The sequence below is a fragment of the Strongylocentrotus purpuratus genome, unplaced genomic scaffold (genome assembly GCF_000002235.5).
Source record: "Strongylocentrotus purpuratus isolate Spur 01 unplaced genomic scaffold, Spur_5.0 spur5_scaffold_7, whole genome shotgun sequence".
Taxonomy (NCBI): Eukaryota; Metazoa; Echinodermata; class Echinoidea; order Camarodonta; family Strongylocentrotidae; genus Strongylocentrotus; species Strongylocentrotus purpuratus.
This window is the reverse complement of record NW_022145613.1, coordinates 38,557,675-38,575,220: the sequence shown is the minus strand read 5'-3', so window position 1 is coordinate 38,575,220 and position 17,546 is coordinate 38,557,675. Positions and strand designations below refer to the sequence as shown.

Here is a 17,546-nt window from a genome sequence, read left to right as displayed (position 1 = left end):
GCGTACATTACTAATCTGAAGCTTTATTGCCCCACACTTTCTTCAGCAGGTGAAAATATTAATTTCTAGGGGTATTTAAGAAATTCAGCCTGATCTACATACAACATGTATGTTCTTGCTTGAAATTTATATTTGTTGTATTTTCTTTCTGTTTATCAAATATTAAAACAAACTTGTTTCAAGCATTATTGTACATGTACTGTTGGGTTGTTTCCACTAATTATTCCAAAAAATCATGTTGGAGATTTATCATTCATCAAGGAATATCAATATGAAATATTGAGTGATGGAGGCCTTAATTCTAACTACTGTAGTACACAAGTTAAAGTAGGAACTATTTAGGATATAATACATGTGTAAATATTGATCTTAATCAGCTTAAAGTACAAAGATTATCCAAGCTAATGGAAGCAGTAACAGCCAAGCAACCAGTGAGTGTCTATTGCATGTTTGCTTTAATAGTTAACTTGACAAATCTGAATGGCACTACATACATGTACATTCTTGGTTCTTTGGTTTGCAACTTTGTACCAGGATATGGAATATAATTATTAAAATAGTGATTATATGATTGCAATGTGTTTATAATTGTTATACATTTAGTCTTTTTCATAATATAAGAAAATTATTTACACAGTAAATAATGCAATGGATGAGGATGATGATGGTGATGATGATTGTAACTGGTACATGTAATTATGATATTAGTAGCGAATCATTGAGTTTTTGAAATCATGATAAATACAGTGAATACTCTTTATAGGTTCCCTTTGACTGGATTATAATCAGGTTAATAAATTAAAACTCTTAATTTGTATGTTGTTCTACCTAGAGTTTGAAATCAGTGCTGATCACTAAATATGCTTTGCATTGTCAGAATTGATAACATTGTTCATTTATCGCAGTTACAATCATAGCTGATGTGAGATTCGCTAATTCCTTATTACCTTTTATATTTTTTTTAAATTCAAAGGTTTCAACAAGACATGATGCCATGGCTTCAATGTCATCAATAGGGACTTTTAGATTTGCCCTAGTGGACTGCTACGTGTGCCTTAAAAGGACGTCGCACGTAGCAGTCCACTATGTTGACATGCAAATCTAAAAGTCCCTACTGTCATGCTGAGTGAACCTGTCTGTATTTTGTCTGCTAATTAGCCAGAAGGGCGTTAACTCTGTGACAAAGTATCAGAGTTAAAGCCCTTCTGGCTCTTGACAGATAAATTGTATGCTTGATCTCACATCACATTGGCTTTACATTTCTTTCAATGAATCAATCAGTAACCTTATGAATAAATGCAAGCTCAAAAAGTGTGCCTTACATGTATATCTGCAGTTTGTGATGAATTATTTCCCAGCCTAATTATACATTTGAATGATTCCATACTGAGAAGCAAACAAACAAACATGGAAAAAGATGATACATGTAAATCATACTGATTCATTTCGTAAAGCGATTCCGAATACGGTATATTTTGTGAAGCATTAACATTTTCAGGATCCATTATAAGAACTTAGTGGTATCATAAAAAACTTCTATATCCCATGCACCATTCCATGTAAAGCTGTTTCCATCGCTAACCTATCACTCTATCTTTATGTCCGTTTTGAATGAAGGAATCTTAGAATACTGTAAGAAGAAAGAGATTAAAAACATTGACTAGGTAAGTTCATGAAACTCATTTTTATCCACCGCCTTCACACTCAATATGGAATGCTTGAAATGCTCACTTCATTTCTGCTTCAAAAGTGTATTTATTGCATGATATGTGTTTGTTATCACTTGTAATGTACATGTATGTAAATGTAGCTTAGCGAACCATTTATCATCGATGCTACATTTATGTATCTGCTGACAATATTCATTTAGCTTGACAAAAAATACAGCCATTTAATTCCCAAATTCACTCATCCGACAAAGAACCTTGCAGCATATCATTATACGGAACTGCTGATGCCCATTTAGAAAGAGCACTGCATTAAAAATGTATTATGTATTGTGTATTATATTCTCATACTGTACATGTACATGTGTATGTAGATTCAATTTAAAGCCCCTCTAAAGTGTTGGAAGACCCAAATTCGCCAAAAATTTGATGGCAAAATTTCACTCAATTGTATCATAATATGAAAGAGGACGTCATTTAAGACACATCTCTAAGGATTTTCAAAACAAATGTGTTTGAAGTTGAATATTGATGAAAGAATTTACACAAGTTTGGTTTTCTGCCTACAATGTTCAGAAAACCCAATTTTTGATTTTTGATTTTTGATTTTTGATTTTTTTTTTTTTTTTTTTTTGGGGGGGGGGGGATCTTTGCAGAAGTGTGTCTTAAATGACATCCCTCTTTCACATTATGATACAACTTCAGTGAAATTTTGCCATCAAATTTTGGGGCTCCCAACACTTCAGAGGGGCTTTAAGATGCAAATTACATTTCATGCCAATTGAGACCCATTATTGATTGTATAGAATGTAGACAGCTGATAGACAAGTCGTAATGGGAATTTGTATTTCATCAAGTGACTTAATTTATTGGCTCTTTTTCAATGGAAAACTCAATTGAATATCATTCATAAACACATGTACTGTACTGTATATGTAAATGTATGTGTACATCTATATATGTATGCATATACTGTAAGTGAAACGGTGAATACAAATTCAGAGTAGCTACATTTGTATAATTATATTGTGATTGCAACATCATAGTAACATCCAAAGTCAAGATAAAGTAAATCTCCATATATGAATTTGAAATGATAATATTATATTTCATTTTTATTTACGTGTAGTTTTTTCTAAATATTTGTATTTAAAAACTTGAGAATAAATATTTAAAAAACATTTATGTGCATGTTGTATTAAAGTACTGTTCATAACATCATGCATGGTCATGGGAAATAAATTTGTTAATTTTTAGTTCATACTTGTTTCTCACTTTCTCTACTGAACCCTTTGTTATGGAGCACATATATTTGATTCCCCTACTATGCACATTGCACAATAGTATCTCTATGGATTAAATCCACTTTGCATACATTAGATGTTGCTATGTTGGGCAAGCCTCTACCAAGCTTTTCTGTTGTGAAGAGAAACTTTATAAACAAATTGTCATAGAATTATTAAACGGGTCTATTGGAAGTTGAGGTGTCCTGACAGTGATTCTGAGACATCATACATTGTAAATGTAAACCATCTCTGAAAATGTACCCTCTTGACATCTTCCCTCTTGACATCTTCCCTCTAGACATGTACATGCAGAACTATTGCCCCCTAGCTACATGTATCTGACTCATATTCATAGAGCAAGTGCCCCTTCACCTCTATGAATTAATTTCCCCTGCTGCACTACCACATTGTTTTTATGACATTTGTGTGTACATGTATGTGCCCCACCAGCATCCTGAAATACAAACAAAACTTCACATAACTGTGTATACTGTACTGTATATCAAGGGTTCGGTGACACAAAGACGTAACTCCATATTTTGCCAAAATGAGTATTTGATATCAAAATGTTCAGAAAAAAAAGTGGGCTTTCCAGGAAACAAAAAGACTTAACTCCAACCAACACCCCAATTGAAGTCAATGGCTAGTGAAACAGACTTAACTCCTTATTAAGGCCCAAGTGCTCAGTGACACATAAACCACTTTTCTCAAAATGGCCAAAATGGAGTAACGTCTTTGTGTCACTGACCCCTCGATATGTAACATTAAATTGTACATTCAAGTCGCTTCACCAGAGTAGGCCTACTAGTTTAGTATAATATATCTTGGTCATGTGCACTTTTTATTTTCCAAAGTATATTTGCATGGTCATGCTTGTTGTGCATCTTTCACTTAAAGATATTTTTATTTTGTTATGTCAACAGAAAGCTAATAGATTCTTGAGTGACTGAATGTATTCTGTGCAAATCTGGTGCACAAATATTGAAAATGATCATGTTCCACTGGTTAGCTCGAATGAGTCTTTTGTGTCATTATCAATTAAAATACAATTCTGAGTAATATATTTCAAGCCCTTGTTCATGAATAATGTTATATTCATGAAATCTGCCCAAATCATCATGAGCTCTTATTAAAAGCCAACAGAAAAAAAAGAGTTATGAAAAACTTAGACCTGACTCCATCTTTGCTTACAATTTGCATGGGCCTTATATTATGTTGTCTTGTCATTACATGCCTAATGAATTTAGCTACTGATTCATGTACATACTTTATCTCATTGCTTGCATGTGGTCATCAAATGCATAATGTATATTTTCATTAGTTTTTATCTTTCCAATTACAAACGTGCATGTATTTTCCATTTCACTTTCACTCAGATTAGAATTGTTAATGTATTAATAATTTTGCTTCTGCTTATATATTAATAACAGTTTTCATCATATTTAAAGCGTACTGCTCAGGGAAAAAAATACACGGGGGCTCCGGGCGAATTAGCCCCCGAAATGCCAAAAAGAGCCCCCGAAAGTCATAAAAGAGCCCCCCCCCCCACACTGCATTGAGTTCAATGCAAAACAAAATAATGAGTGTTATTTTCATGCAAGCAAGCTTGAAAAGTAGCCCCCGAATTTGTTTAAGTATATTTTTCCCTGGACTACTGCTACCATTCTAACAAGCTGAATAGGGTGAAAACAGATAAACCAGACAATTATGTTATTGCTATTTTGTATTAGTCTCAGAAATCAATGATAAATGTACATGTGTACATCAGTAGAAAATGATATTCTGTTTTTGTACAGCCTTTATAACATTGCTTCATCAAAACACTTCCAGACAGGACCCTAGCTCAAATTGTGGCAGCCAATAACTCCCTGTGTTGGATTTGATATTTCTCAGCAGTTGGTTCTCTACATGTATGCCTGGCTGTTCATGCCTTGATTCACATGATTAGTGAGAGCATGACATGATAATAAGCTTGTATTTAATTTATAGCTTATAGAGGAAATTTATATGAATATTGTATACATGTACATGTAAGGAAACATTAAAAATATTATTATATAGTGAAAGGGGCATACGATGGATAACGACATTGTTTTGAAGGGGTCAGTTAACACGACAGCTGGCTCCTCATCAATACACACTGATGAGGAGCCCTGCCCAGTTTTACAGTCTTTGTACAGTACAAAACTCAGACGAGACGGGACGGGACCAAGATTCTTTATTGATTTTTTTGTTACGAAAATGGTGCTCAAACATCTGTTTCATTATACAACATTTTGTTAATTGATATTTTATCAAATGACATTCAGATCAGATAAATCTATAAAATTAATGTATAATGCTATAGCAGTATACATTGTAGCTGTATTTTTTTTGTACAGGCCATTCAATGCTAATGGGGTGGAGTTACTATGTATGCAAAACTCCTGTAATAATTTGCCTGTGTTAATACAACACTGTACATGTGTATATTCATTTGAATGATGTAGTCATGGCATGTGGAAAGCAGGGACTGTGTTGGGGGGGGGGGGGGGGGGGGGCTAGGACATTCTAACAATAAACCTGACTTCATGCTCAAGTAGACATTCATCATGAAATTGATACTATCACTTGAGATACTTCACTAATTGCAGCATTAATGTGCAGCTCACATATATTTGCTTTTGATAGTTGTTTTCATTGTCCCAAGGGCAAGTTTTAATAGCTTTATCCAGAGCCATCAATTAAGACTTTGTCTTTGTTGATAGGCTGCAACATTGAACATCCTGTTATTAAGCAATAGCTAGACTTGAACACTTATTATTTTTGTAATACACATATGATAGAACCTGCTGCAGGATGTGCAAGAAAGAAAAGATTTTGGTAGATTTTTAAGAATGAGTGAATTAAATAATCACAATGATAGCAAAGCAGGATTTCATTAGCATCATTCTTACAGGGATCCGGTAACTTTGTCTCAGATTCTGAAATAAAATCTTGGATTTAGGTCACGCTGCAATGATAATTATAAACCTTTAGGTCAGTCAGGAACCCCACGACTTTTACAAGCCGATCGCCTGTGTGATTATCAAGATATTTATGATTGGAAATGGAAATCAAATTTGTGTTTGCCTAACGGTTTTCATATTATATTATCCAAAAAGTAACAGTTCCATAGAAATGAAAATGGAAACTGGAATTTGTCTACCGAGTGCCAGAATGGTGTGACTCATATTTGAAATAAAGTTAAAGGTAAAGACCTGTTATGGTCATGCGATTGCATTGTGAAAGAAACGTTGTGGAATCGATCAGAAAAGGTTGATCATCTAGCATCTAGCATCTTCAAGGTTCTGGAATCATCAAAATGATAAGAAATTTGGCCCATTCTTCATAAAGTTACAAGCACTATACACAGAAATATGTATATGGGACTACCCTATATCTCTCACAGTCCATGAGAGAAACAAATTTACCAAATATATGAATTAGTAGGCGGTTTCCCAGCAAATTTTTTATCATCATGTATTAGTCAAAACATATTCTTTCACATGATTAGTAATGAGAGCTTCCATTTCATTTTTTGAAATTGGGGCGTTTCCAATACTGGTCTTTACCTTTAAGGCCCTTCTGGCTTTCAGAAAGGATTGGGAATGTAATAGTTGATCAGTTGTAAATTGAAGGTGCTGGACTAGTTCCTCATATAATCTGATGATGATATTTAGCTTGATTGAGTGATGAGTGGAGTGATAGATCATGGATGATCATCTTCACTCCAAGAGGAGCAGTCTAGGAATGTCATCAGCAGCCTTTAGAAACCATGTTTACTCAAAGGATGAGGGTCACCATGGTGACAGAATCCAAACATTCATCATTGGTATCGGAGCACCAAGGAGGGATACGGGGGAGGGGGCAGGTCTCAGGATACATACATGTACATGTAAAGGGAGATACATGCACATGTGTGTACTGTAGGGGTGCAAAAAAAGTTATGATGATGATGATGATGATGATGATGATGATGATGATGATGATAATGAGGATGATGATGATGATGATGATGATGATGATGATGATGATGATGATGATGATGATGATGATGATGATGATGATGATGATGATGATGATGATGATGATGATGATGATGATGATGATGGTGATGATGATGATGATGATGATGGTAATAGTGATGATGATGATGATGGTGATGATAGTGGTGATGATGATGATGATGATGATGATGTTCAAGATTGTGACAATGACAATGTTGATTATGATAAGGTACTACTAAAACCACTCATGCATATTGTGCCCTGTATCTAATGAAACCACAGGTATTCCAGGGTGCATTCAATTTCAATTCAATTTCAATTTATTTGCTCATAAAAATCCAGAAAACACATGCGAACATTCATAAATCAACATGATACAAAGGGTAAAATTCACAAGAAAAATTAATAACAAAGTATACATTTGGCTTAAGTATGAGAGGGACAGCAAGAAAGGAACAAGCCTTGTGATTAGCTGACCCTGTAACATAATACATTAAAGACGCTACAAAAAATAACAAATCACTTACTACAACATAAAGGGGGGGGGGTATGCCTATATGCATGTATGCATTGTGAAGAAGGGAGGAACAGGAAGAGAAGAATAGCATTAGGTTACAAGGTTTTATAAGAGTGTGTAGACCTACATGTACAAGTATTTTCCAATCAGATTAGATTAGATTAGATTTAAATGAACCTAGAGTTTGTTAATACGACTAGATGCATGTATAAAATGATTCCTCGGACATGTAGAAAAAGATGATCACTTTGAAATTAACAAGGTAATAGATAAAACATGATTAGAGAATAGAAATGCATGCTTGAATAAGTGAATAGTAATGATAAATAAAAGCAGATTGGAATGGAATATATATGTAGCCGTTTTCAGAGACAGAACAGCAAAAAATGATAAACTTTTATCAATTGAAATATTACTTGATACAGGATATGAAGAAAGGATTAATCAAAGGCAGCAGGAATTACACCTTTAATTTTTTAAGCTTAGATGAGATTAGACTGCAGCTTATATGAGATGTAGTCTTCATTTGGTATGCAATGAAATCCCATGAATGCGCAGTGATTTTCTTTGAGGTTTCCTACTTCTTTAAAAAGAAATAGTGGTTTTAAGCCATACCAGCAGATTTTGAAATGCCACAGTCCTGCATTTCTACTTGTAATATGAGATGCAATGCTTAGGCAAAGATCACATTGTGGGAAAGTATCCTGGAAGAAAAAATGGATATGGTAATGCCATGAATCACATGCTCCCTCACTCACTACACTGTATGTCTCTTCCTCAAACGCATAATGCATTCTTCATCTGTATCTGTATCTGCTCGTTTCTGGAAGTGATATGGAGTGTACACATGTCACTTATAGATTATGCAACCTTCTGGTAAACTGACATGCAATAACAAATAAAGTATAAGAGCGTATGTACAGCTGTCTATACATTAGAGTAGAATGCAAATACATTGTAAGAGGGAAACAATTATTATGTAAACAAAATTTAGTAGTACATTCTGTAAAAATCTTGTAAATTGTACTCGCTTAAATATGAATTGACATACAATAATGTCTGGTACTTTCCTTTATACATGTAGCTATCCTATCTTTGATTGTTTCGTTTCGTTTATGAAATAGAAATGTTAAAAGAGCAACATGTACATGTATCATTAGTGAAGTAGAAAAGTTATTTATTCTTGTAATAATGCTTGCAAATCTACATCATTTTGTTTACCTATTCATGCCTGCCATCTTTAGCAAATAACTGATCTCTAGTAGATGGTAACGTATTAGCCACATCAAATCTAGATTAGAAAGAAAGTCAGACAGTTGGAATATTAAACCATTCATGGCTGAATTTCTCATTCCTGTAGACTTGATACAGGATCCATCTGGTGTTTGTAGGCAATGGGTTCAAAATTTGTTTTTGCTAACTCAGTAAAACTTTATTTGTTACTTATCGAATTATCGAACAAGCGTTATACTGCATATCAAGACTAGTCTAATTGGTCAAAGCTGCAGGCATGAAATTCGCTACTGAATGCTTGGCAGTAAAGTAAAAAATAAGGAAAGGGTATAGTTCTTCTTTTGGATACAATGCAAGGACACTATAGATGCCTGTGAAGTTAACAATGAATTCATGTACAATATTAGTAGACAGGTTCCGAAAGGTGTATTTTCTTTTTTGAGAATTGACTCAGCTAAAAGGTGTCGCAGTCAACACAGTGTTACCCACTTTCCTAACGAGTTATTTCAAATCTGTAACCTCTAATTTCATATAGGGGCCTGTTTGATTTTGTTAATACATATTCCCCACTCCCATGTACATTATGCACATCTCATAAGTATGTTGCCCTTTGCACGAATCCAATCAACTTCTTATTACTTTGCCCACACTGATCTGTAATTGGGGACATTCCTCAGTTCAACCTGTACACATTCATGTGTGAGGTTGTGAATGTAAATGCATGAGTTTTTACCCTTTCATTCCATGAGAGCTAATTATATATTGAGTAGATCTATGCATAATAATTTGATAGTTATTGGCCTGGAATTGTTCTTTTTCAAGTGAATATCAGTGAATGATGGATTCGTGGCAAAGTGTATGAAAGCCAAGTTGCAAGCAACTTTGTTGTAAGTGGTTGAATGGAGATCACTGATGCTAGATGATTGCAAGACACTCCTCAATGTGTTCCATGGAGCTATGTTGGTGACAGTATGGCTATATGTATATATGATACATGTGGCTTTATGGTCATACATTTAGGAATTTGATATTAAAGTAATTGCTCTTCATCGGATGAACATTGTGCACATTGCAACAAACACAGCAACATGTTTAATGAAACGCTCTATCTAGCAACTTCAATGCTTTCACCCTAAGTACTACATACATGTACAGTAGATTTAGGCATCACATCAGTTCATAACTTTTTGGTTGTTTTATTTCTACTCTTATAGGAAGACGTGAGATTATCTCTGAACATGGATACAGGTGAGAGTGGGATGGCGGACCTGGACGGAGGCAAGACTATGGATGGAGGCAAGACTATGAAGTTAGAACCTCTCAAGGTTGAGACAGACCAGGATCTAGTCCAGGAACCAGGCAAGATTGAGGGCTATCTGCTCAAGAGACGTAAGAGGCCACTCAAGGGTTGGCATAGGGTGAGTGTATTAACAGAGCTCAACATTGTATGATGTGCCTCCGTCCGTAACTACTGATTTAGAGTTAGAAAAAGAGCTTGGACTCAAAGATCTAAACAATTATTAGACTTGTGGCCATTTTCATAACTCAAATGCATTAGTAGTCTTTTAGATTTGAAATAAATGCTGCTCTCTCTTATTACCATGGATTTATAAACTTGATTGTCTTTAACTGAGTTTATGTCTGCTAAAATACAGAACAATGTTCAACAATGTACATGTACATGTAACTGTGCATAGATTTAACAGCTTGTTGGCTTTCAAATGACAATAGATTATATCAGAAGTATAAAAGAAAAACAAATCAGGTGTAGTGACTGTACAGTACATCGTCATCGTTGTCACCTTACAAGTCACGACTGACCCTTTGTGACCCTATTGATGATGACGTCCCAACAACCTACATCCTGGGCATCTCTTTTATCCGTCAGCCCGTCAAACTTTAGGCCTACCACGTTTTCTTTGACCCTCAACATGGCACAGGGTAATGATCTTCTCCAGGTTGTCACCTTCTCTCCTAGACTTGTTCCTATCTATCTGCTGGCATAGGGTGACCTTCGCTCCAATTTGGTTCTTGACAAAATCATTTGATTTATGAACCTTCCAGGATATCCTCAGCATCCTCCTCCAACACCTCATTTCAAAAGCATAGATTCTCTTTTTAGGTGTTGCTCCAAGAGCTTACGTCTGTGACCCTTATGTAGCGATTGGAAAGACCAAAGCATTCATCATATGAATCTTGGTGTTCTTGGTGTTCCTTTAGATCCCTCTGTCTTCCCAGATGTCAGTAAGGCTTTTGGTAGATGATGTAGCCATGACAAGACGTTGTTCTATTTCTTGTGAGCTTCCACCACCATCCACAATTAGAGGGCCCAGGAGTTGAAAGTGTAGTACATCTAGGGAAAGGAAATCTTTTAGAAAAGCCTCTTTTATGGCAGTTATAAAGTGGAGCCACATACATTTTACTATGGAGTTTTGCAAACAATTTTGCTTGGGAATTTGTATCCCCAATGTTCATGTAATTCAATATCCCCTTGAAAAATATTACCCATGGCAATGGCTTGCATTTGAAGAACATTTCTAATCCAGTGTTCCAATTAGAATTATTTGGTGCATGAAAAATCGGATTTGCTGAACTTGATTACGTGTCTACTGAAAGAGAAATGAAAGGAGAGGATGGGAGAGATAAAGGGGATGAAAGGGGAGGGGAGGAAGGGGAGGGGAGGGGAGGGGAGGGGAGGGGAGGGGAGGAAGGGAATTAGAGGAAGGGGATGGGAGGTGGTGGAAGGGGAGTGGAAAGGAGAGTAGGGGAGAGGAGAGGTGGAAGGGGAGGAGATGGAAAAGAATGGGATGGAAGGGAATGGAATGGGATAGAAGGGTAGGGGAATAGTGAACGGGAGGAGATGGATAGAAGGGGAGGGGTAGGTAGGGTAGGGGAGAGGAGGAGATGGATAGAGGAGGAGGGGTAGGTAGGGTAGGGGAGAGGAGGAGATGGATAGAAGGGGAGGGGTAGGGTAGGGTAGGGGAGAGTAGGGGAAGAGGAGGAGGGGTAGGTAGGGTAGAGGAGAGTAGGAGAAAAGATGGAAGAGGAGGAGAGGTAGGTAGGGTAGAGGAGAGTAGGAGAAAAGATGAAAGAGGAGGAGGGGTAGGTAGGGTAGAGGAGAGTAGGAGAAAAGATGGAAGAGGAGGAGGGGTAGGTAGGGTAGAGGAGAGTAGGAGAAAAGATGAAAGAGGAGGAGGGGTAGGTAGGGTAGAGGAGAGTAGGAGAAAAGATGGAAGAGGAGGAGAGGTAGGTAGGGTAGAGGAGAGTAGGAGAAAAGATGGAAGAGGAGGAGGGGAAGGTAGGGTAGAGGAGAGTAGGAGAAAAGATGGAAGAGGAGGAGAGGTAGGTAGGGTAGAGGAGAGTAGGAGAAAAGATGAAAGAGGAGGAGGGGTAGGTAGGGTAGAGGAGAGTAGGAGAAAAGATGGAAGAGGAGGAGGGGAAGGTAGGGTAGAGGAGAGTAGGAGAAAAGATGGAAGAGGAGGAGGGGAAGGTAGGGTAGAGGAGAGTAGGAGAAAAGATGGAAGAGGAGGAGAGGTAGGTAGGGTAGAGGAGAGTAGGAGAAAAGATGGAAGAGGAGGAGGGGAAGGTAGGGTAGAGGAGAGTAGGAGAAAAGATGGAAGAGGAGGAGGGGAAGGTAGGGTAGAGGAGAGTAGGAGAAAAGATGGAAGAGGAGGAGGGGAAGGTAGGGTAGAGGAGAGTAGGAGAAAAGATGGAAGAGGAGGAGGGGTAGGTAGGGTAGAGGAGAGTAGGAGAAAAGATGGAAGAGGAGGAGGGGTAGGTAGGGTAGAGGAGAGTAGGGGAAGAGGAGGAGGGGTAGGTAGGGTAGAGGAGAGTAGGAGAAAAGATGGAAGAGGAGGAGGGGAAGGTAGGGTAGGGGAGAGTAGGAGAAAAGATGGAAGAGGAGGAGGGGTAGGTAGGGTAGAGGAGAGTAGGAGAAAAGATGGAAGAGGAGGAGAGGTAGGTAGGGTAGAGGAGAGTAGGAGAAAAGATGGAAGAGGAGGAGAGGTAGGTAGGGTAGAGGAGAGTAGGAGAAAAGATGGAAGAGGAGGAGGGGAAGGTAGGGTAGAGGAGAGTAGGAGAAAAGATGGAAGAGGAGGAGAGGTAGGTAGGGTAGAGGAGAGTAGGAGAAAAGATGAAAGAGGAGGAGGGGTAGGTAGGGTAGAGGAGAGTAGGAGAAAAGATGGAAGAGGAGGAGGGGAAGGTAGGGTAGAGGAGAGTAGGAGAAAAGATGGAAGAGGAGGAGGGGAAGGTAGGGTAGAGGAGAGTAGGAGAAAAGATGGAAGAGGAGGAGAGGTAGGTAGGGTAGAGGAGAGTAGGAGAAAAGATGGAAGAGGAGGAGGGGAAGGTAGGGTAGAGGAGAGTAGGAGAAAAGATGGAAGAGGAGGAGGGGAAGGTAGGGTAGAGGAGAGTAGGAGAAAAGATGGAAGAGGAGGAGGGGAAGGTAGGGTAGAGGAGAGTAGGAGAAAAGATGGAAGAGGAGGAGGGGTAGGTAGGGTAGAGGAGAGTAGGAGAAAAGATGGAAGAGGAGGAGGGGTAGGTAGGGTAGAGGAGAGTAGGGGAAGAGGAGGAGGGGTAGGTAGGGTAGAGGAGAGTAGGAGAAAAGATGGAAGAGGAGGAGGGGAAGGTAGGGTAGGGGAGAGTAGGAGAAAAGATGGAAGAGGAGGAGGGGTAGGTAGGGTAGAGGAGAGTAGGAGAAAAGATGGAAGAGGAGGAGAGGTAGGTAGGGTAGAGGAGAGTAGGAGAAAAGATGGAAGAGGAGGAGGGGAAGGTAGGGTAGAGGAGAGTAGGAGAAAAGATGGAAGAGGAGGAGGGGAAGGTAGGGTAGAGGAGAGTAGGAGAAAAGATGGAAGAGGAGGAGGGGAAGGTAGGGTAGAGGAGAGTAGGAGAAAAGATGGAAGAGGAGGAGGGGTAGGTAGGGTAGAGGAGAGTAGGAGAAAAGATGGAAGAGGAGGAGGGGTAGGTAGGGTAGAGGAGAGTAGGGGAAGAGGAGGAGGGGTAGGTAGGGTAGAGGAGAGTAGGAGAAAAGATGGAAGAGGAGGAGGGGAAGGTAGGGTAGGGGAGAGTAGGAGAAAAGATGGAAGAGGAGGAGGGGTAGGTAGGGTAGAGGAGAGTAGGAGAAAAGATGGAAGAGGAGGAGGGGTAGGTAGGGTAGGGGAGAGTAGGGGAAGAGGAGGAGGGGTAGGTAGGGTAGAGGAGAGTAGGAGAAAAGATGGAAGAGGAGGAGGGGTAGGTAGGGTAGAGGAGAGTAGGAGAAAAGATGGAAGAGGAGGAGAGGTAGGTAGGGTAGGGAAAAGGAGGAGGTGGATAGAAGGGGAGGGGATGGAAGGAATGGAATGGGAGGAGATGGAAGGGGATGTGAGCAATGGAAGGGGTGGGGATAGAAGGGAACGGGAGGGCAAGGTAGGGGAGGGGAAAAGATGGAAGGAGAGGAGATGGAAGGGGGAGGGGAAGGGAGGTTTATGGGAGAAAAGGGGATGGGTGGGGAGGGTAGGGGAAGAGAGGGGAGGGGATGGAAGGGGAGGGGGGATGGAAGGGAATAGGAGGGGTAGAATTCCTAGCACATTCAGGAGCTTGCCTGTATGTAGGGCTGAGGATGGCTTGCAGTGCAAAACTGACACAAGGTGGTAGAGTACAGAGATATGGAATGGAGGAGTAGTCGAGGTATTAAAGTGAAGATATCATGTCTGACCTTGGATTAAATGGATTGTGTTGCTCAATGCTGGTGGAGAATTAGATTACTCCTGGAGATAGGGATGAGTGATTCTAGGCCCATTTAGATTGCTGAAAAACCAATTTGAAAGACCAGCTTTTTTAAAACTACCGTTTATTACTATAAAAAAACAATAACAATATCTGTTTTTTGCTTATTCTTGGTTTTCAATTTAAGATTTTTGTTGTGTTTGTAGGTCATTGCACTTCTGACAAATCTCTGGAATGTGAGAAAAACCAATGTTTTTTGCTTGCAGTGTAAATCTCTTTTGTGTTAAGGAATGCGTCCCAGTCTCACGTCAAGCATACATTAATCCAGACCTACATTCATGTAGCCAGTTACATTTTATTATATATTCTCTTAGATATTTGATTTGTTGATGGGTCGTCTAGACGCTCAGCGTCACAAAAAGTCTTTTAGATAACTACTTTTAAACTCACATTGGAAATTTAATCATATTAAGTTGATTATATTACAATTCATTGTCAATGTGAATGCAGGGTTGTCGGAGAACTAGTTTACCATGGTAAATTTTCCTTCTCTCTCCCACTTCCTTGCTAGTTATTTGTGTTTGGAAATATCTTTTTATATCATGATATCCACAGTAGAAAATGTATTTAATATCTAGGTTATGTATGTACATGTATGATCAAACAATGAAAATAAGTTTCTACATTATCAAAATGACACTGTCAGTTAATACAAGCACCTGCACATGTACTTGTTTGACATATCAAGGTTATATTTATTCAGTAAAATAATTGGATATTATCAACTGCCTTCCAAACACAAGTCAAAGGAATGTCTGTTATTGACAGGTAGCAGTCGATCGTCACAGCCTAGGGATTGATTGAGCTATGGTCTGGGGCAATCATTTTAGATGGCAGAGGTGGGATTGAGTTAACGGGTTTGATTCAATCAAGCCCCATGGCCAGCACTCAAGCATCCATGCTGAATTACCTTTACACCATAGCAGAATATAACCTGTGTCTCTGGCTTAAGGCAGTGAAGAAAACAAATACTAACATTTATCAGTCCACACAGTCAGTGCTGTATTGACTCTAAACTAAAGCCTATAGTGCCCTCCACATAGAAATCTATTCATAAAAGTGCTTACTGTTACGCAGTCAACCAGACCTTGTACAATGTAGATACATATTTGTTAAGAAACTTTTAATGATTTACATGCATTAGTTTGGTGATACAAAATGAGTTTCCCCTAATTACAGGCTATATCAAATATAAAACTTTTTTGTCTGAAATTTTACAAATATAACTGGCATCTTTTCTTTGAAACTTGACATGAACCCAACACTGAATGCATGTTATTAAAAGCTTATCATGAGTTTGGTTGATGAAATTGTATTTCTAGATAACCTGGCTGGTTTACAAGATTTTGAAATGTCTATCATGCATCATGAGTTATTTTTACCAGCAAAATATAACAAACAGAAATGCCATCTTTACACTGAAAGCGTAATTTGCAGGATCCCTTGCCCTGATTTGCATAATCCAGTACCAGTATATCCCTCAGAGACATTCATGTTTGTGCTATGCACATGTAGTCATTATACTGTTAAAGGGTTTAGTGTTTACTCTATATTTTAATGGTAACAATTCTGTAGATCTGACTGATATGGGCTTTCCTGACAGTACACTCTACCGGATATGTCATGTAATGAGAATCTAGACAGGATACTTCCTAAGTGTAAATAACCAGTTTCCAGGAAAAGAGATTTAGTTGGATTACCAATTTACTCACATTAAACAAGATCAAATGTTAACCACAAACATTGAGGATACCTCAATTTGACCCTGAACATTAATGTAAATGACCAATACTCAACCAAATCCATTGGTTGTAAGATAAAAAAAAACCAATGACGTGTCTCTTCCCTCTTCCGAAAATCCTCAAATATGCAGACATTCTCTCATTTCTTTAAACAATGTTTATTTATAAGAGTTTCCTATAAATTTGTTATCATCTATTAAGGCTAATAGTGTCTAATTTCCAATAAAATGCCAAAGAATATTTTAGAAGTACAGTAAGAAACTCATTACTCATGCTGTCTTTCGTTGTTTTACAGTCATTGAAATGTAGTATATTTGCTGTATTGATTTTTAATGGTTTTTCTTGTTCTATCCACATTTCCCTTTCTTTTTTATCTTATTTCTTATTTCATCTCAAAACGTAAAGACTGAATGTACAATTTGATAACCAGCAGCAACCCAACAGTAGACCTTGCAAAAAAAATCACAGAGAGCAGAAGTACTAACATTTCACTAATCAATCATGTTTCTCTTTATTTTTCAGAGATATTTTGTATTGGAGAAGGCCATGCTAACCTATGGCAAGAGTCCTAATGAGGTAAGACTAATGTATACCATTGATATTCATCAGCTAGGAGTGTCTAGTTTGTAATTGTCTCAATTGATTTAAATTTAATTGACTTGAATCATAAATTTATCATATTTCAAGTATGTATGTGCAAATATAAACTGAAGTGAACTGAGCTGAAGTACAAGTACAGACACAGCAACAAGAATTAATCTGGAGACTGTTAAGTTAGTCAGCATAAATGAGGTGGTTTCGCTCTTGACTTGGTGATTGATGTTAATTCAAAAGACAGACCTGTCTTACGCTTTCCTCCCTAAATTTATGTATGCCACACTTTACACATATATTAATTGAATCCTAACTACTGGAATTGAACAGGTTAACAATCAAATGTATTCTTTTCTTCTATCGATTCACAGTTACAGAAAGGCAAGATACACGGTACAGTAGACACAGCATTAGCTGTGATAGCCACTGAGAGAGAAGAACACAAGAACTCAAGAAGAATTGATATCGATACAGAAGATTTTGTTTATCATCTTAAGGTAAATATTCAGTAATTATTCTGTAAAGAAAATAAAAGAGGACTAGGTGCATATCAACCATTTGACAATGATAAATGGTTCAGATAGTCTATGTCGAAGACGTGTGGTGACTGGACTTGTTTGGACATTTCGAAATGTATTTCTTTTCTCAATTAGCACCTTCCGTAGACTTCATTTCGTTTCATTTATTTTTCCATTAAAATTCAATGTAAAATACATTAA

General features: G+C 37.9%; 1 protein-coding gene across 3 annotated transcripts in view; it reads left to right on the top strand.

Annotated features, from left to right (window-relative positions):
* Positions 1-17,546, top strand: part of LOC585882 (oxysterol-binding protein-related protein 6) — a 63,666-nt gene that overhangs the window by 14,675 nt on the left and 31,445 nt on the right. For 2 of the 3 annotated variants that reach the window (XM_030973798.1, XM_030973797.1), the window contains exons 3-5: positions 9,946-10,149; positions 16,756-16,809; positions 17,199-17,324. In XM_030973798.1, the coding sequence (XP_030829658.1) occupies positions 9,946-10,149; positions 16,756-16,809; positions 17,199-17,324 (384 nt within the window). Of the gene's footprint in view, positions 1-1,617; positions 1,665-9,945; positions 10,150-16,755; positions 16,810-17,198; positions 17,325-17,546 lie in introns of all 3 variants that reach the window. The other variant, XM_030973799.1, reaches the window with a different exon arrangement.